Raw genomic sequence first — 17,443 nt, 5'->3', positions numbered from 1 at the left:
GATATTAGGAAGAAATTCTTTACTGTGAGGGTGGTGAGGCACTGGCCCAGGTTGCCCAGGGAAGTTGTGGCTGCCCCATCCCTGGAGGTGTTCAAGGCCAGGATGGATGGAGCTTTGAGCAGCCTGGTCTAGTGGGAGGTGTCCCTGCCCAGGGCAGGGGGGTTGGAACTAGATGATCTTTAAGGTCCCTTCCAACCCAAGCCATTCTCTGATTCTGTGATTTTCTTCCATCCACTCTAAGTACTGATAAGCTGTAAAATATATGCCTGTGCTTGATTTTCTGAGTTGAAGCTGAGTTGAAGCTTAATCTTCTGAGCTAAGCTAGCAGCAAGGGAGAATACGTCCTCCATATACGCCAATTCCCCATCACCTTGTTAAGGAAGACTGAGCCACCTTCAAGCAGAGAGGGAAGATAGTTCCAAGGACCCAAGCCAGAGAAAGCAGCAACAGGGACTGCCTTCCTTTACAGGTACCATAGAGGGAAAATAATATGACCTGAGACCTCGTTGTGTTTTTCAGCAGAGCTTTTACAATGTAGAAGGGAAGGGTCTCCACATCAGAGCCGGTTGAAGAGACATGGGCACCACACCACCGGGGGAGATTGCTGCGGCAGAGCCAGAGGTGCCCCCCAACACCTTCCCTGGGGCATGGGTTGCTTAGTCCCTGTCACTCCTGCTGAGCGGGTGCGAAACCAACCCCTCTGCCTCTTCAGGAAAACATTGGCCAAAGAAAGATTCAATTAGAAGATCCTTACCATGATTAATTGCTATGTCAGTTACTAGAAACTAAGGTGTCCTTGCCCATTATTGTTGAGACCTTTGAATTCTGATGCTTGTTGTCTTTGTTGTTACGCTCTTGGCTACAAAATGCCCATTATCACACACACACACACACACACACTGCTGCAGTAATTAGACCCACATGCTGCCCTGCTTCTATGTGTTGATTGAACTTCTGCTGCCATTAATGAGGGTTTGTGGTAAAGAAAGCCACTAGACAGCAACAAGGTCAATGAGCACAAATCTGGTACCTATCTCTCCAATCATGACATAGGAAAGATTTTCCCACCTGCTTCTGTGAATATTTCTTCTGTTGCAACCATGTCACAATACAAGCCTCATATTTTCAAGTCTTGAAAATGATTCATCTAAAAATTTCAGCCAAATTTTCCTCATTTGACTGAAATTAATGAGATTTTTCTGATGAGCGCTTATAGAATCTGATGCAAACCAACACAGACTAATTCTACAATAGCATACCTTTTAAAGCACTGTTGTCATAAAGAACTTTAAAAACAAAAAATAAGAAAAAAAAAGAAACATTATAGAGGCCTATAAAAGCTGTACACACATATGGCTCTACATGTACACAGATACACTTTTTAATGCACATACTACTTAGAAAATGGTTGAGGAATTATACTTAGAGGAACAGCTGAATTCAAAGAGAAAGATGGCTTTGGTTCAGCTAATACAGTACACTATATCAGCAAACTGGCCAGCAAAACACTTTTTCTTTGGGATGTTTTTCAGAAAACTACTGAAAGACCACAAAGCTAACTCAGAAGAGGCAAGGTAAAAAAGCAATGGAAAATACAAATAAAGAGAATCAAAGATCTTGTACTATCCTTATTATGTTCAGTTCTCTTTATCCATATCAGCTGTAAGCTATTGAAGGAAAGTCTTTTTTTCTGCTTGTGTATTTGTAAAACAGCACATGATCTTCCCTTCTAATTGTGCAGATAAAGCAGATGTCTTATGCAGATCTTGCCGTTTTTAGAGAAGACAGGAAACAAAAGTCTTTCCCAGAAGCAAATTTTAGATTTCCTAAAAATGTGATGCAATTTATTAGCTTTAACATCAATTTCTGTGCCAAAGAAGCCTCAGCGGTGGAGGCAGAAAGCAGGCAAGGCAGCCAATGACTTAGAGACGCATCTCTTTACCATAACCTCAGTCACAGCGGAGGCATGACCAACCTGATGGTCACTTCAGATGGGTCTGCTTCTTCCATATTGCTTCTATAAGCAGGCATGCATATATCCCACAGACGGAAGAACTGGAGGAAGACTCGGCACTGATACCTTGTGGATATGAACTGGCAATGTGCACTCACAGCCCAGAAGCTGTGGATCCTGGGTTGCATCAAAAGCAGCGTGGCCAGCAGGGTGAGGGAGGTGATTCTCGCCCTCTACTCCGGTCTCGTGAGACCCCACGTGCAGTGCTGCGCCCAGCTCTGGAGCCCTCGGCACAGGAAAGACACGGACCTACTGAAGCAGGTCCAGAGGAGGCCACAAAAATGATCAGAGGGCTGGAGCCCCTCTGCTGTGAGGACAGGCTGAGGGAGTTGGGGTTGTTCAGCCTGGGGAAGAGAAGGCTCCAGGGAGAATTTATTGCAGCCTTTCAGTACTTAAAAGGGGGCTTATAAGAAAGATGGGGACAAACATTTTAGCAGGGCCTGCTGCGATAGGACAAGGGGTAATGGCTTTAAACTAAAAGAACATAGATTCAGACTAGATTTAAGGAAGAAATTTTTTACAATGAGGGTGGTAAGACACTGGCCCATGTTGCCCAGAGAGGTGGTAGATGCCCCATCCCTGGAATCATTCAAGGTCAGGTTGGACGGGGCTCTGAGCAACCTGATCTAGTTGAAGATGTCCCTGCTCATTGCAGGGTGGTTTGGACTAGATGACCTTCAACGGTCCCTTGCAGCCCACACTATTCTATGATTATACGATATGGTATTTTGCCCCCAACTATTTTTTTTCACTGGTACTTTGCTGGAGTATTAATTATTGGACCTAGCTAGTGATAGTCTTTCATAATGACAGTTCAGAAAAGTTTCAAGACCAATGCTGTTGATAAAACCACAGTTTTCCTGAATTCATTATATTTTAAATCACACCTGAAATCAGGTTTTTTGTACTGCTTTCCAGGAGTCAATAGGTAATTATATTATCTTCCATAAATCTTATTCTTCCATGTGACTTGAAAGGTCCAGAGCTATTTTCTTTGTAAGGCTGATAGTCAAAGCAGATGTCTAGAAAATAATACTTTTCTTAATTTACCCTATGACCATGAACAGAAATATCTTCTCTACCAGCCTATGTGGATATTTGCTCACACAATAAATCTAATCATAGCATATTCAGCACAAAAACTGTAACAAAAAGCGTCAAGTGAAAGCGGGTTCCTCCCTTTATCATCGACACCAGATTCCATGAAACACAAATAAAAATACACTTGGAGCTCATAACAGGCGTTTTAATAATAATAATATTCCAAAAAAATTAAGTTCCATAGATTTATTCCTTCACACAGCCTTGCCAAAATTGTTGGCACTTGGTCAGAAACATCCATTTAGCCATGATCCCAAGAGCACTGAGACGGCTTCACTGTCATCTCCGTATTTTGCTTTCTGCTGTGCCCTTAGCCACTTTAAATGTTACAGGCCATCAGTTTCGATACGGCAAAGTGTAAAAATGGGAAAACGGGCCCACCTTCTAACCTCTCAGGCCATAGTCAATGTACGTTGGCTGAGCTGACATTTACATTTTCAACTCATCAGCATCACCGGACAAATAGCCCGGTGAAAGAGATGTTTTAACACTAGGACGGCAAGCGTAGAATTTTGAGTGGAAGACTCTTTCGCTGTGTCCTGTCTTTCCCCTAGAAACTCTCTTTCTCTACCCAGTGACCAGTAACAAGCAGACCTATACCCTACAAAAAAATACGCATGTGCCTAAGTTCCTGAATAAGTGAACAAAAGAATTCAAGATCTCACAGGTTAGAAAGAAACAACAAGGCTGTAATGTATGCAAACCACATCCCTCAATGCATATTTTTAGGTGTATACTGATTGACTTGTCTCAGTGTTTAAAATTAAGTTGCCTTTAGGCAGTCAGGTCTCTTTCCAGAGCTACTGATGATGATATTATTAACCTTTGGTATTGAAATTCTGTTAGTAGCACCTGATTTATCCCCGTAAACAGCACTGCCATCTCATTCTTAGCCTTGGCCTGTGAAAAATTTACAGCTTTGGGATTTTCATTTGTTTGTTTTTTCAGAAGAAGGTACCAATAAAAGCAAACTACCCATCAAACTGATCCTGATACAGACTGTATATGAGGGATGCATTATAATTTTGCCTCTCTTTTAAAAGGTACGTTTTTTTAAAGTTTTTTTTCTTTTTTTTTTAAAAAAAGCTATTTTAATTGGCCCTAGATTAAAATAGAATAAATTGAGCAGACAGGCAATTCTTCCTCCTCCAGTCTCCTCTTCCCCTGAAAGGTTCACAGAAATTATTTTTTAAATAAAAAACAGGGAATGTGTCTATCATTAGACTTAATTATGATACGACTTGTACTGATATAACGATTATTTTTATTGAAGTGTAATAACAATCACAAAGACATCCGTATTTATCCCAGTTCAACTTTCGGATACAGGCATCTCTCGGCTCCCTGTGAGATGAACAGCTGAATCCCATGTATTCTGACTGAGGCAGTTCAGAAAGTCAATAAGCAGGATTTCTTTGCCATATGGGAATATAGCATTTACTTCTCTTCGTTCAAATCACATTTTTGTAACTACTTCTGAGCAGGCGTTTAGGACACAAACCTTATTAATATTAAAATGAGGAGAGGCCTGGTTCTTGGAAGGTATGGTCCTGTTTACTTGCAGTTGACACGGTGTTTTACATGAACACATTTGACTTTTTACAAGTTTCCAACAGCAGTAAACTTCATTCCTGCTGACAGCAGAAGTAATTGCTGTGTGCAGAATAAAACTGATTGTTTTAAAAGTTTAACTCTGTTTTCTTGTTTCATGTTTTGAGCTCTAAGGTTACATTTAAATCTGTTTCAGGTAAATTCTTTCACAAAGAACAATTATTTCTATGTTACTGGGGTAAAAATACATATGAGTGAACACCAAACCATTGCAACGTAAGGGAAATTGGGCTTTTATCTGAAGTGGAAATAGGTATTTAACTTCCTCACGCAGTAAATATTCTTTTCATAGCTAAACTTGCACAATTTATTATTTTTTTTTAGTTTACACGACCAGAAGAAAAAAAAAACACTTAGGCAATTTTAGACCTCTTTATGTAAACCAGACATCTAATGATAATAATAAAAGAAGCAAGAAACAAAACTGCCATCATAACCTTCTGCAGCAAGCAGACAATTTGTGTAAAACGTGTACCAACCATCTGCCCTTATGCCACGATCCTTGGGCCAAATCCTGGAATAACGTGAACAGCAGCAACTCAGGGCATACATGCACTCTGAAAAATATTTTATGCAAAAGGAGCACTTAACACTGTGGTTCCACGCTTCTGTTTTGTGAGTGGTGATCCCATTTAAGACGCTCCAGCTACCAGCTGCCCACCGCCAGCCCTCCACCAGAGCTCCCTGCCTCTGCGCTGCGGTTGATTCAGCTCCGCTTTACTTTGGATCTTGGTTTAAAAGTGTTCGTGCCCCCTAAAATTAAAATTTGTCGCACTTTATCATTTAAGCACGCTCAATCGGAGCAACTTGCTGGCAGGTGAGGTAAGAGGGAGAGAAAAGCACAGAACTGTATTGAACTGACTTGGGTAAGAGAGTGGACGGCACCTACATTTGGCTCATGTTGTGCTACTGGCTTCTTCCAGTAGACTTGCATCTTGTCATCCTCTCCTGCTCCCTTCCTCTTCGTGTTACTGGTTTTATCTGGGGGCAGTCACGTGAAGATGCAGGAAGCATCTACATATCAATGTTATAGACTATTTTGGCATTGTGATAAATTATTTAAAAATCCATAATTTAAAATGTAAATGAGTCATCTTAGGCATATAGACAAAGATGTGATCATAGAGGCATAGAAATTGCAATTTAAGTAGACCTACTTAAGTAGTTTTAAAGAAAAATCACAGCAGCATCATAAGACAAATATAAGTCTACTTATTTTATTAGTTTTAAGAGCAGACTTACACTATCTTCTCCACAGAGGTAAACAATATTGATACCTGTAATTGCTAGTCTCTGCTATTATCGTTAGCTCTTTATTAAAGGGTGAGGTAGCAAAAAAATTATTTGGCATTATGAGAAACAGAAAAGTACACCTGTTCAACAGAAGAGGACAGGTTTTCCCTAAAATAATATCCAGTGAAAGCTAAGTGACATGGGTCCCAACCATAGATTTAGGGGAAATTTGCAGTCCCCAGAAGCGCAAGTTTTGATCCTACACTTAGATCAGAAAACTATAAAACACATCGTGTACCAATTCGGTGCTAACATCCCATTGGGACAGTAAGACAGTATCTGTCTTAACATCATCCAACTCATACTGACAACAGCAACATTAGCTGCTTTCATAGGTTCTCGGATCCTTCTGCTTCCATCCCCTCCTATGCAAGCCATGTCCACAGACACAGGCTTCCTACAAATTTTCTGAGTAGCCATTTGAGTTTTCTAGCACCTAGAGAAAGAAATTTCACCTTTTTTCTTTCCACGTGCATTTAAATGTTACACATGCCACACACACATTCATAGGATCATAGAATGGTTTGGGTTGGGAGGGACCTTAAAGACCATCTAGTTCCAACCCCCTGCCCTGGGCAGGGACACCTCCCACTAGACCAGGCTGCTCAAAGCCCCATCCAGCCTGGCCTTGAACACCTCCAGGGATGGGGCAGCCACAGCTTCTCTGGGCAACCTGGGCCAGTGCCTCACCACCCTCACAGTAAAGAATTTCTTCCTAATCTCTAATCTGAATCTCCCCTCTTCCAGTTTAAAACTGTCACCCCTCGTCCTATCACTCCACTCCCCGATCAAGAGTCCCTCCCCAGCTTTCCTGTAGGCCCCCTCTAGGTACTGGAACATTGTTTGTTGAACGGTAATATTAGCACAAAACAGCCGGTTATCCTATACTTTTTAAAAATTAGAAAACTTAGTGCTGAATCTGTGAACGATTAAGATATGTCAGTGAGGCATCAGCACGAGCAACAGTGCTGCAGCCACGCGGCCGTTCGACGCGGTTTGCCACCAGCTCAGCACATGACCGCTGCGCTGTCGTTTGGTGTTGCCCTGCTCAGCCTTCCCTTCCGACTTGAAATCTTTACGCTCCACTTTGGCCATTCTAAAACTGTGTTGGCAAGCTCCGGATGTCTATTGCAAAATAACAGCACTGTAATCTGATGCAGCAGCATATGCCCAAATGAATTTTACTCGATATAATCCATAATTCTTGACATACCAGGTGCTGGGCTTCAGCGCAGCCTTCCTAGGCGCTCCCTCCTTGCTCTGCTCATCATCCTGCAGTTTGCTGCCTACTAGATATATTCATTCATTGATCACGGCTTACAAAAGTCCAAGTTCAATAGGACAGACAGCCCCTTGGCAAAGGGTGCCTTCTGTTTTGTGCCTGCCAGCAGTATGATGGAAATTTTATCCCGAGACACAGAGACGCTACTCACATACCCGTAATTTTATTAAGCAATAGCGCAAGTGGTCTCGGTAGACTGGGTAGATGGCATATTTACACGAATAGTGAATATTATCTACCTCATCTAAATTAATACTGAACAAAATAGGGAGCTTAACTAGGTAGAGGTCTCTTCTGGGCAAATAGATCATTTTCCAATCACATACTCACTTGCACCTCATAATGAGTTGGGGGAGAACCGAAGGAAGGCAGGAGATCAATTCTAAAAATAGTATCTCGCTCCCCTGCAAACAAGATATACTTACAGAAATGTCAATGCCAGTATTGGGGAAACAGCACACGCTAACTAACTTGTTAGTCTCTGAAGAATGATATTCTTCTGCCAACTTTTTCAGGAAAATCTAATAAAACATTGATGAAATGGAATTATAATTTTCCCTGCATGAAGATGAAGTGGGAACAAGAGTCTACGCGATAGGCAGGTTTTGCATTCATCTCATGTCTGCTCAACTGCAGAAGTCCTTGGGAAATGGCATGTAGAATATTTCTAAACTGAAGTATATCTGAAATAGTAGATGTCAGCGTGAGTCCTACAGGAAGTGACAGTCAATACCAGCTCGTTGCTAGCTATTTTTGCAACCGCCTATAAAGTCTGACACAGCTAGGCAAGTCTTGTGTTAGGACTGAAACCTATTGCTTCATAAGAAACAAAAGGGAAGATAATTATTACCAATATTTACATAACTGGTACTGTATCTGAAGGCATAATTACGTACAAGCCTGTGTGCTGGGATCTGTCTGAGAGGAAACCGAGTTTCTGACAAAGAGTATAAGGCTGGAACTAAGGGGAGGTGCCTTAGGTGCCCCACAAACCGGAGTAACTCAGCTGAGTGATTTCTACAGAGTATTTGCCATCTGTTGGTGATGACTCAAGTGAAACAAAGCACAGATGGATCTCAGTCCCAATTTTTGTCTTTTTCTCTTTTTTTTTTTTTTTTTTTTTTTTTTTTTTTGCCTGAACTCTTTCTAAACTTCACAGAGGATTAGGATTTTGTGTTGTTTTGGAGGAGTGTATTTTTATAGTGAGTGGCTCCCGGTTTGTGCTTGTTCACAGCTAATTTTCAAACTACTGAAAGTAATAAATGATGCCACGAGTTTCAGCTTTAAGGCTAAGTAGTGTTCTTGGAAAAAAACTTCCAGGCTCTTTGTAATGCATTCTGAAATGCTCTCTGCCGTTTATTGAGGCATAGATCATTCAGCTTCATTCCTCACACATATATTACCCGGTGAACGGGATTTACAGCAGCCAGCCTGCTCAGCAGGGAGACTCCCGAATTAGCCAAGACAAATTACCACCAAAAAAAAAAAAAAAAAAAAAAAAAAAAAAAAAGATGCAGACTGGAATCTCACGTATCTCCTGAAGCCTTACAACCTTGATGGGAGTCTCTCTACTGGGCTGAGATTCACATTTCTTAAATGCTCTACTGGACTACGATGACCAAGCAATCACTTACGAGTACAGAAAATTGTCTCAATCTTTTCTTCAAAATAGAAACAACCCCTCCAAGTTGTGCTACAATCACCTTTTATTGTTAAAAATATACGTGGTTTAAGCAAATAGTAAAAAACCCCTTTCCCACTAAGGGGAAGACACAAGAATTTTTACCTTGTTTGGCCACTTATCAAGTGGGGCTACTATTGTGTGCTGAACTCATGCTTGCAAGGAATTCATCGTTTGAGCACCCACCTTGGATCGCCGTCCTCAGGAGAATTTGACCTATCTGGTAGACGAGTGTCAATGCCCCTAAGCAGGATAAATCCTAAGATACTCCACTCAGTCCAGATGGGAAATAGGCAAGCAAATGCGTCAGTCATTAGCACGATGTGCCTAAGCAGCAGTAATAAGGAAAAGCGAGGCACCTGCAGAGGCTCGGTGCCTGGTGGGAGAAGCGGGGTCCTTGCAGATTGCTTTCCAGGGCTCGGCCTCTCGCACTGTAGGCACCTTCCTTGTAGCAGCTCCTAAAGGCAATAATGAATGTTCCTGGAAAACACAGGACTTGGAGCTCTCATAATGAGCCTGTTAATGGCCTGACTACTTCCAAAGCTACTTACAGCCAAACCACATTTATGCCCCAGCCACAAGCAATCAGGAAAGACGGAGGGTGGAGAGGGGGCTACCCAGCCCTGACCCCACACAGCAGGCAGGCGGGGTGTGCCACGGCCAGGTGCCTTTCCGAGTTCAGATTTAACACCCTTTCCAATAAAAGCCATTAAATTGAACACAAGGTAAAATCCAGATGCCAAGGCTCAATTCAATTGGCTCTCCACCTCTTTATTATAGGTAACTCCTGAAATTTTAGATTGCCTTTCAACTTTTGTCATCTCTGTTGATCTATGTGCAGAAACGTACCGGCTTATAAAGCAGCAAAGGCTCTATTGATTTTTTACTTTTAGTTTTGATTATTTTATGTATGTTGGTGATTCATTAAACGCAACTTTAAGTTTAGCAAACATGAAACCTTCTTCTAACACAGTTAATGTACTTGCCTTCAACTAGTTAAGCAGCAGAGCCATTTATGGAGTGGTTTGTGCCATTACGGAGTGTATGTGGACTAGCTTTAACTAGAAAGAATGTAATTTAGTATGACTGAGTAACTTCACTTGGAAAGAATACTACCTGTAATTTCAGTGGCTTATGGCATTTTTTCCTCAGCTACACGTCCCTACACGCCACGACAGATCAACTATCAGTGTACCAATCAATCACGTAATTTTGCTATTTTAAAATAAATTGATTTTTCTATAAAGGTTTTCCTGCATTAAAATCTATACTGATTTTAAAGAGCTGTTGTGCCATGTACCTGCTGAACTGGGGGTATTGCATTCCTTGTATTCAATATGAAGTTAGCGAGTTCTTCCCCTTTCTTGAATCCAACTCAAAATACCTTATGAATGATTTTGAGTAGAAGACGACCCACATAACTGAGAAGTAAAAGTATCATCAACACTGATCTTGAAGAGCAAAAATAGCAATAACACCTGAGTGGATCTAGTTCAACAATCTGCTCTTTCCACCCTGGCACTGATGATCAAGCCTAAAACACTACGCAGACTCCATAATGCTGTAACAACAGTTTCCCTCAGGATCACGGTACAAAGAACAACGCATTTAGATGGCACAAATTCAAATTAACTGTGTTTTCAGTTTATGTGCTTTCATTAAATGTACCCAGTTACCTTCTTACGCACTGGAAAGGAAGTGATTTTTCAGTAGTGGTGGCCTCCGTTTACTAACATAATTTGTCTGTTCAAGAGTTGTAGGAGCAGGAAGGTGGAACCTATAAATCCCAGCCCGCACTGCCCAGGTGAACTGAAGAGGACTGATAAAACAGAGAAATATGGCTGAAGACCAGCTTTTTATGCCTGAGGCATGCTACTGCTTGTGGCACCGATTTTAGACATATCACTGAGGTACTTCTGCTGATGTGACTGCACCGATTTAACAAAGTACTGCTAATTTAAAATTGCAGAAAGATACTCTGACCTCATACAGTACTTTTCAAGCAGTGCAAATACACAGGAGTTAAATCACACAATCCTCCTTAAAGTGTTATCTAGAGGTATCAGAAGGGTGGTACAGACAGAACACTGTTCTTTCCTTAAAGTTGCTGAACACCACAAGCTTGCTTTGACTTTCTCGGTACCTCGGTAAATCTGGCCTTGTGCGATGAGCCGCAGAAATGCTGCTAACCAAGAACAAAGCCTCCCATTCCATGTCTCTCACTGCTGTGGCTTAGCCACCAGTCGTTCCTTCCTGCAACAAGGAACAAAACCCAGCGCTCGTGGATAGCGACCTCGCGACGTCTTCCTTCACAAAGAAGGGTCTTGTTGTGGAACAAAGAGTTAACGTGTGATATCTGAGAATTAGCAAAGGATCCGGTGGCTTAGTAGATAAATGTCGATCTTCATTCTTGGACTGTTAAGTAATTCTGGCTTTACAATGGCATTATATATGGCTGCAGCCAAAAGTGCAACAGGACGTTAAGTACGTTTCTATAAGCTCTTTAAATATATGGAGTATTTCATTCAAAATACACAATGGCATAACTTCTAAGCCATGTTCTCCAGGTTTCTTTTGAATGAAGAGAGAAGAAAACAAGAGTGTTTTCCCAATGGAGAGGCCCCTGGAACTTCCACGTCAAAGTGAGAAAAGAGTCTATTTGTAACTGAGTGTGCTTTTTTTTTTCTTTCTTTTTTTTTTTCTTTCTTTTTTTTTTGGTGTTTGAATCCTTATCTTTGTCCTTTGGAATGCTGGATCCTTGGAGGATGTAGAAACAGCTATGCTGGACATGAATTTACAGAATTTACATAAAATAGTAGCACAAAGCGAAATTATTTCCCAGGAAAAGTCTCCTGCGACATTTCTGCCATAACACCTTGCAAACAGTCCTGCTTGTGACCTAGTCAGGAACCTGGGAAGGCAATATCAGTCTCCAAGAGGTTAAGGGACACACTGAGAAAGCGTGACTGTTATTCCCAAGTATGTCTTCACACGAGACGATTTATCTTTGAAAGGCTCTAGCACGAGTTACACATTGTCTCCAAGTCTTACACTCAGACCTATGGAAACAACTCACAGCAGCACCACGCAACGACCTCTTCCATTTCGGGAAAAAAGAAACGTGTTGCCCACCTTTATGCAAATCTCTTACACCTATTTTTTTAAAGTACAGAATATGGTGGCAGAGGAAAACCCAACCATATTTATCCCCGAAGCCATGGAGAACAGGAAGATAAAGTGCTTTTTTCCCTTTAGCCAAGCCTTCAGATTTTGATGTATTTTCCATTAAAAGAGTGTAGAGCTTAGCAAAGCTGTAATGTACAATGTCAAAAAAGCTCGGCCACAGGTTAGTGCTGTTTCTTGGTAGTGATAGTACAGGAATGATTTCTAAAGTGTATACGGAGAGCACTGCCAGTGTCTTGACCTTTTTTCTGTGTCTGCTGAACAACTCTATCTTACGCATAGAATTCTCTCCAGCCTCACGGACTGTGTCTAGTCCTTATACAGATCAAGAGACGGAGAGGAAATCCCACAATAGGAACACAGAGAAAAGGAATTTGCTTGTACATTACTTTAAAACCGTTTCAGCCTGACCTTTCATGAAGAAAGGTTTAAAGGCTGAATTCTCTGACTGTGAAAGCAAAGGTTAATTGTCTTTATTGAGTATTGCTGATAGGGTCCCAGTAAACCATCACAGTTTCTTGGAGGGAAGTAGATATAGAAGGGTAGGAGAGAGCAGATTTTGGATTAAAAAGACAAATCCCTTAGTATCCACGCTAAGATGTCCACGTCCCCAGCAGAGACATGAATAAATGAAGTAGACTTTCATGAGAATATGTTGAGTGTTATTGAGTACTATACTTTTCATTATGGAATGACTAACTTAAAACAGAAATATAACCACCTACCTAGCCTCATCAAAAGTCCTCCCACACCACACCAACCACATGAGTTTCGCTGGCTCCTTCTTTAAAAAAAATAAATAAATTTTAAAAAAAAAATTACAGGATTCCTCTGGGTATTACTTCTCCTGTTAATTTAAACACTGGAGCGATTTACATGTTTAAGACCACAAAACTACTGAATCAACCTCTTGTTTAAACTCTTGTGGTTTCCTTGTTTGAATTTCTTTATCAAAGATTTTATAAACTACATATATCGCATTGGAGGACTATTATCACAAAACCTCATGTGTGACCAGTTTCATACGGATGTTAAGTAAGTAGTTTTATACCACCAGGAAATGTAAAACCGTAAAGAGACTGTAAGTATTTTCTCATTAACTGAATAAAGAAATTCAGCTAGCGTTTACAAGATGATTAAGAAATACTGTAGTGTTTAACATTTTTTGCATATTAATAGTTATGATTTCAAGACACTTAAACACACTATTAAAAATAACACTGGGGGATTCTAATGAAAAATTCTCACTGAGAAACAGCATCTTCAAGTAAATGGCAAATGGTTTCCAGGATGCTTTTAATTCCATCATGCTAATAATATCACTGTTTTCCTACGTTCAATTACAAACCAACTCTCCTCCAGAAAAGTACCAGTGTTTTTACAGACTACAAGGAATACTATCTCCCACTGTCTAAGACCATATACAAATTGTAGTAGCCAAACAAATATAAGAAAAGTGGTCGCGATCTATGTTCAAGGAACGGTATGCCAGTTGACTGGACAAATGCGAAGGACAAAATCTGTAACCACCTATCCAGCACCAATGAAAATCACAAGTCAACAGCAGTCCAGCAAACACAAAGACTCCGCCCGTCTTTGCAAACCAAACTCGGACCATTTCAAACGATTAAAACAAACGTATCAGCAGAAGTTTTGAATACGTTAAATGCAATGTTTGTAAGTCAGTGTGTCGTATTTTAGACACAGCCACAAATCACGAAGCCCTATAAAACCCATGGTACTCGTACAGCCATACAGTTTCACCTATGTTCAAAATGTAGGTATAAACAATCGCACCTACTTTAGGTAACAGCAAGTGCTTCACAACACTAAACCCAAGACTACAGTGCAACTATGACAGAATTACTAAGTCTGTGTTTTCAGTACTACTCTTTTAAAACAAAAGCCCCACAGGCTTGTGAATTAAAAAGTCAGAGGGAAGTTCATGTATGCGTCCCAGACAGAAGATGAGACAGATCAAAGGAAAACCAGAAGAGCTCAAAATCTCTGGAAGAGTAGTCTCTCTTTTCACTACTGATCTGTTCCATCAGGAATTCGTGCATGGACTAGTAAGGGGAAGCACACCTACCCTCATTAGCAGGTGTGGCACACATCATACCAGTTCGGTTTTTCACAAAATGACCTTTCAATATGTATATTCATTATACATCATTATAGATATAAATCAGAATTCATTACAATTGGTGCAATAAATAACACGCAGATTTCAAATTTATATTTAGTGCCTGATCTGAGATGTATAAAAGCTTTATATATCACATAGTATATATTTTCAATATCATTATTGCATATTATCACTAGAGAGGGCACATTTGACTTGTAGTATTAAGTAGGGAAGTTGTCGTCATTTTTTTTGACGCTCACTGGCACACAGCTGTCATAACAGAGGAAACCCAGTATCATGAAAGACGGCGTCCAGCCCGTTTCTTAAATTCCCGGCAAGTTCTGCTATGACACGCTGCTACTGTATTTCACATTCTTCACGCGAGCCCTTCGCGCGGTGCGATGTGGGACTGAGCTCACTCAACCCCTACGGACCCGCAGCTGCCTGCACACCCCGACTCCGTCCCTTTACCCCGGCAAGAGACTGCGTTGGCCCAAGGGAGAAGTTGCAGAGCACTGAAATGACTCCTGGCCTTTCAGAAACTCCTGAAAGCTTTTCACGACTCTTGGAGCTGCTCTTCATCGCGTCCAACCACAGCGATGGCACCGGGAACGGCTTTACCCCCCGCAGAGCTTTGCCCTCCCCCCCCCCTCCGCCTTGATACTCCTGACGGTGGGAAGGGGATGGAGGCTTGGCACTGCGGGGAAGCCCCGCAACGGCTGGTGGGAGCTGTTGAGCCGCCCGCCGGGGCCGTGGGGGCCCGGGGCGGGGCGGGGGCCCGCGGCCGGCGGGGACGCGGGGACAGGCGGAGGCGGGCGGGTCCGCAGCGCCCCCTGCCGGCGGCGGGGGGGAGCAGCCCCGCTGCGGGCCCCGCTCCCCGTCCCGCCATCCGACACCCGGGAGAGCCGGGAATAGCGATGCGCCCCAGCGGCTCGTCCCAGCGCGCCTGAGAGCAGCCACAGGAATCACCCTTCTCGAAGCTCTGCTCGTTCTTATGAGAAGAAAAGGGGAGATATATATATATATATATAAAAAAAAGAAAAAAAAAGGTTAAAGTGCTGGTGGTTGGGAGCAGTGCGACTCCTCAACGCTGCTGCTGTGCTCAAGGTCGCTCCGCCTGTCCACGCCGCAACATTAGCCTTAATTAACGAGATGAATGGGACCCTCTTCCCCTCCACACCAGCCCTGCGCTGGGTGCCCCGCTCAGGGCGGGACGTGCCTCTCGGGCTTTAAGGACAATCACTGCAAAGTGCTGTCCCCTTTTAGCATAAACATTATTAATTATTTTTTTTTTTTTTTTTAAAGACCCTTTAAAAAGAGTCCGTTGCCAGAAAAACACATCCCTGGAGGTGTTCCAGGCCAGGCTGGATGGGGCTGGGACCAACCTGGTCTAGTGGGAGATGTCCCTGCCCGTGGCAGGGGGGTTGGAACGAGATGATCTTGAAGGTCCCTTCCAACCCAAACCATCCTATGATTCTATGAAATAAAACTTTTTTTTTTTTCCTGCCTTAATCCGAAGCCTCGACTCCTGCTTTTCCCACACCAGCTGCCTCCCGTAAACCTTGGAAAGGCTGAGGCAGGAGGGAGAGGACTCCCCAGCTGAGGCAGTGGCGGTGCTTGAAGCGCTGGGAAGACCAGCGGTTCTCCAGCAAGCGCTTGTTTTATTACCTTCTCTGTCCTGCGCTCCCATCGCACCAAATCCCCGCGTTCTGCAGTGCCTTCCCTTACAGCAATTGCCAGCAAGACTGGAGGGGGGGTGGTGGTGGTGAATCTATTTATTCTATTTATTACAGACAAGTGGGCTGGAGTACTTTCAGATGGGGCTTGGCAGGGGAGGGAAGGAGCCCGCGGCAGCACTTCAGCGCCCACCGGAGTTTCCCTCCTCCTCGGCGGGGAAGCCGGCGCCCCGAGCGGGTGTCCCGGGGAAAGGCTGTGCCTGCGGCGGGGGGGAGGAAGGCTCTTCCTCCCCTTCCTCTCCCACCGTCTCCTCAGCCGTGCGGCCGTACCTCCGCCACCCCCGCGGCGAGGTGTGTGGTTCCCCCCCTCCCCCCCGGCTCCACAGATGGATACGTATATATATTATTACTATTATTTAAGCACAATTTCACTCGGGGCTCTTCGCCACCCAGGGCGGGCTCTCCATCTCCGCAAAGGAGCATGCTCAGCGCTCTCAGACATGCTCCTTCGGCGGGGAGGGAGACGGAACAGGGGCGGCGGAGGGGGGATCCTCACACTCGCCCCGTCCTAATGCAAAGTTTTATTGTTCCAACGGCCCCGCAGCCGGGGGCCGACCCGCCCCCTCCCCCCTTCCTCCCCCCGCACCCCGCCGCCGCTTCCTCGGCTCGGGGAGGGGACCCGGGGGCGGGTTCCCCCGCGTTCCTGGCGGCCAGAGGAGGAGGAGGAAGAAGAGGAGGAGATGCCCAGGCGAGGAAGGCTTCAGAGGCAACTTCTGCCGGGAAACCCGCAGGTCCGCTGCCGTCTCCTGCCAGCGCTGCGCCGGGCGCACACGGGCAGCACCACCTCCATCATCATCATCATTATTATTATTAATACCGTTATGATGATGCTCGCGGCCGCGCTCGGTTCTGGCAGCTGCCCCCCTCCCCCCCCCCGCCCCCCAGCGCTTCCCCCCACCGCGGGGCGGCTGCGCCCGGCTCCGCGCCCTCTGTCCCCGCAACCCCGGCCGCGGGAGCCCCGCGCACCGCACCGCGCCGCTCCGCGCAGGACAGCATCCAACCCGCATCCTAACGGCGGCACCCGGCGGGTCGCCTACCTTGAGCTCCTCCGTGTCCAGGTTTGCTGATCTGTCCATCGAGCGAAACTGAGCGGAGCGGAGGCGGGAGGGGGGGAAACTAGGGAAGTTGTGCCAAAAAAACCAAATTAAATAAATAAAAAATAAAGGGAAAAAGGAGGTAAGGGGGGGAATCTAGTCTCGCAGCTTCCAGCCTAAACTCAGCCGTGTCCTCCAAACCCTGGCAGCTCCCCTCAGTCTCATTCTCCGCGATCACGCCTCCACCGGTTAAAATAAATAAATAAATAAATAAATAAAATATTTCACTTTTTTTTTTTTTTAAAAAGAACTCCCTTAAGGATTAAAGCGACAGGTGATCCTTCTCTGGTGAAAGAGATTCGCGTCCTCTGGCAATGAAAAGA

General features: G+C 43.9%; 1 protein-coding gene across 2 annotated transcripts in view; it reads right to left on the bottom strand.

The window, feature by feature from the left end:
• The window catches only part of SGCZ (sarcoglycan zeta), a 486,118-nt gene extending 468,896 nt beyond the window's left edge, over positions 1-17,222 (bottom strand). For both annotated transcript variants that reach the window (XM_054203217.1, XM_054203218.1), the window contains exon 1: positions 17,064-17,222. In XM_054203217.1, coding sequence (XP_054059192.1) covers positions 17,064-17,102 — 39 coding nt within the window. In that variant the 5' untranslated portion in view covers positions 17,103-17,222. The remainder of the gene's footprint in view (positions 1-17,063) is intronic.
• Between the last annotated feature and the right edge of the window lie 221 nt (positions 17,223-17,443).

This window comes from Rissa tridactyla, chromosome 5 (assembly GCF_028500815.1).
Source record: "Rissa tridactyla isolate bRisTri1 chromosome 5, bRisTri1.patW.cur.20221130, whole genome shotgun sequence".
In the NCBI taxonomy this organism is placed as follows: domain Eukaryota; kingdom Metazoa; phylum Chordata; class Aves; order Charadriiformes; family Laridae; genus Rissa; species Rissa tridactyla.
The sequence above is the reverse complement of the archived record's forward strand: the minus strand, read 5'-3'. Positions and strand labels throughout refer to the sequence as shown.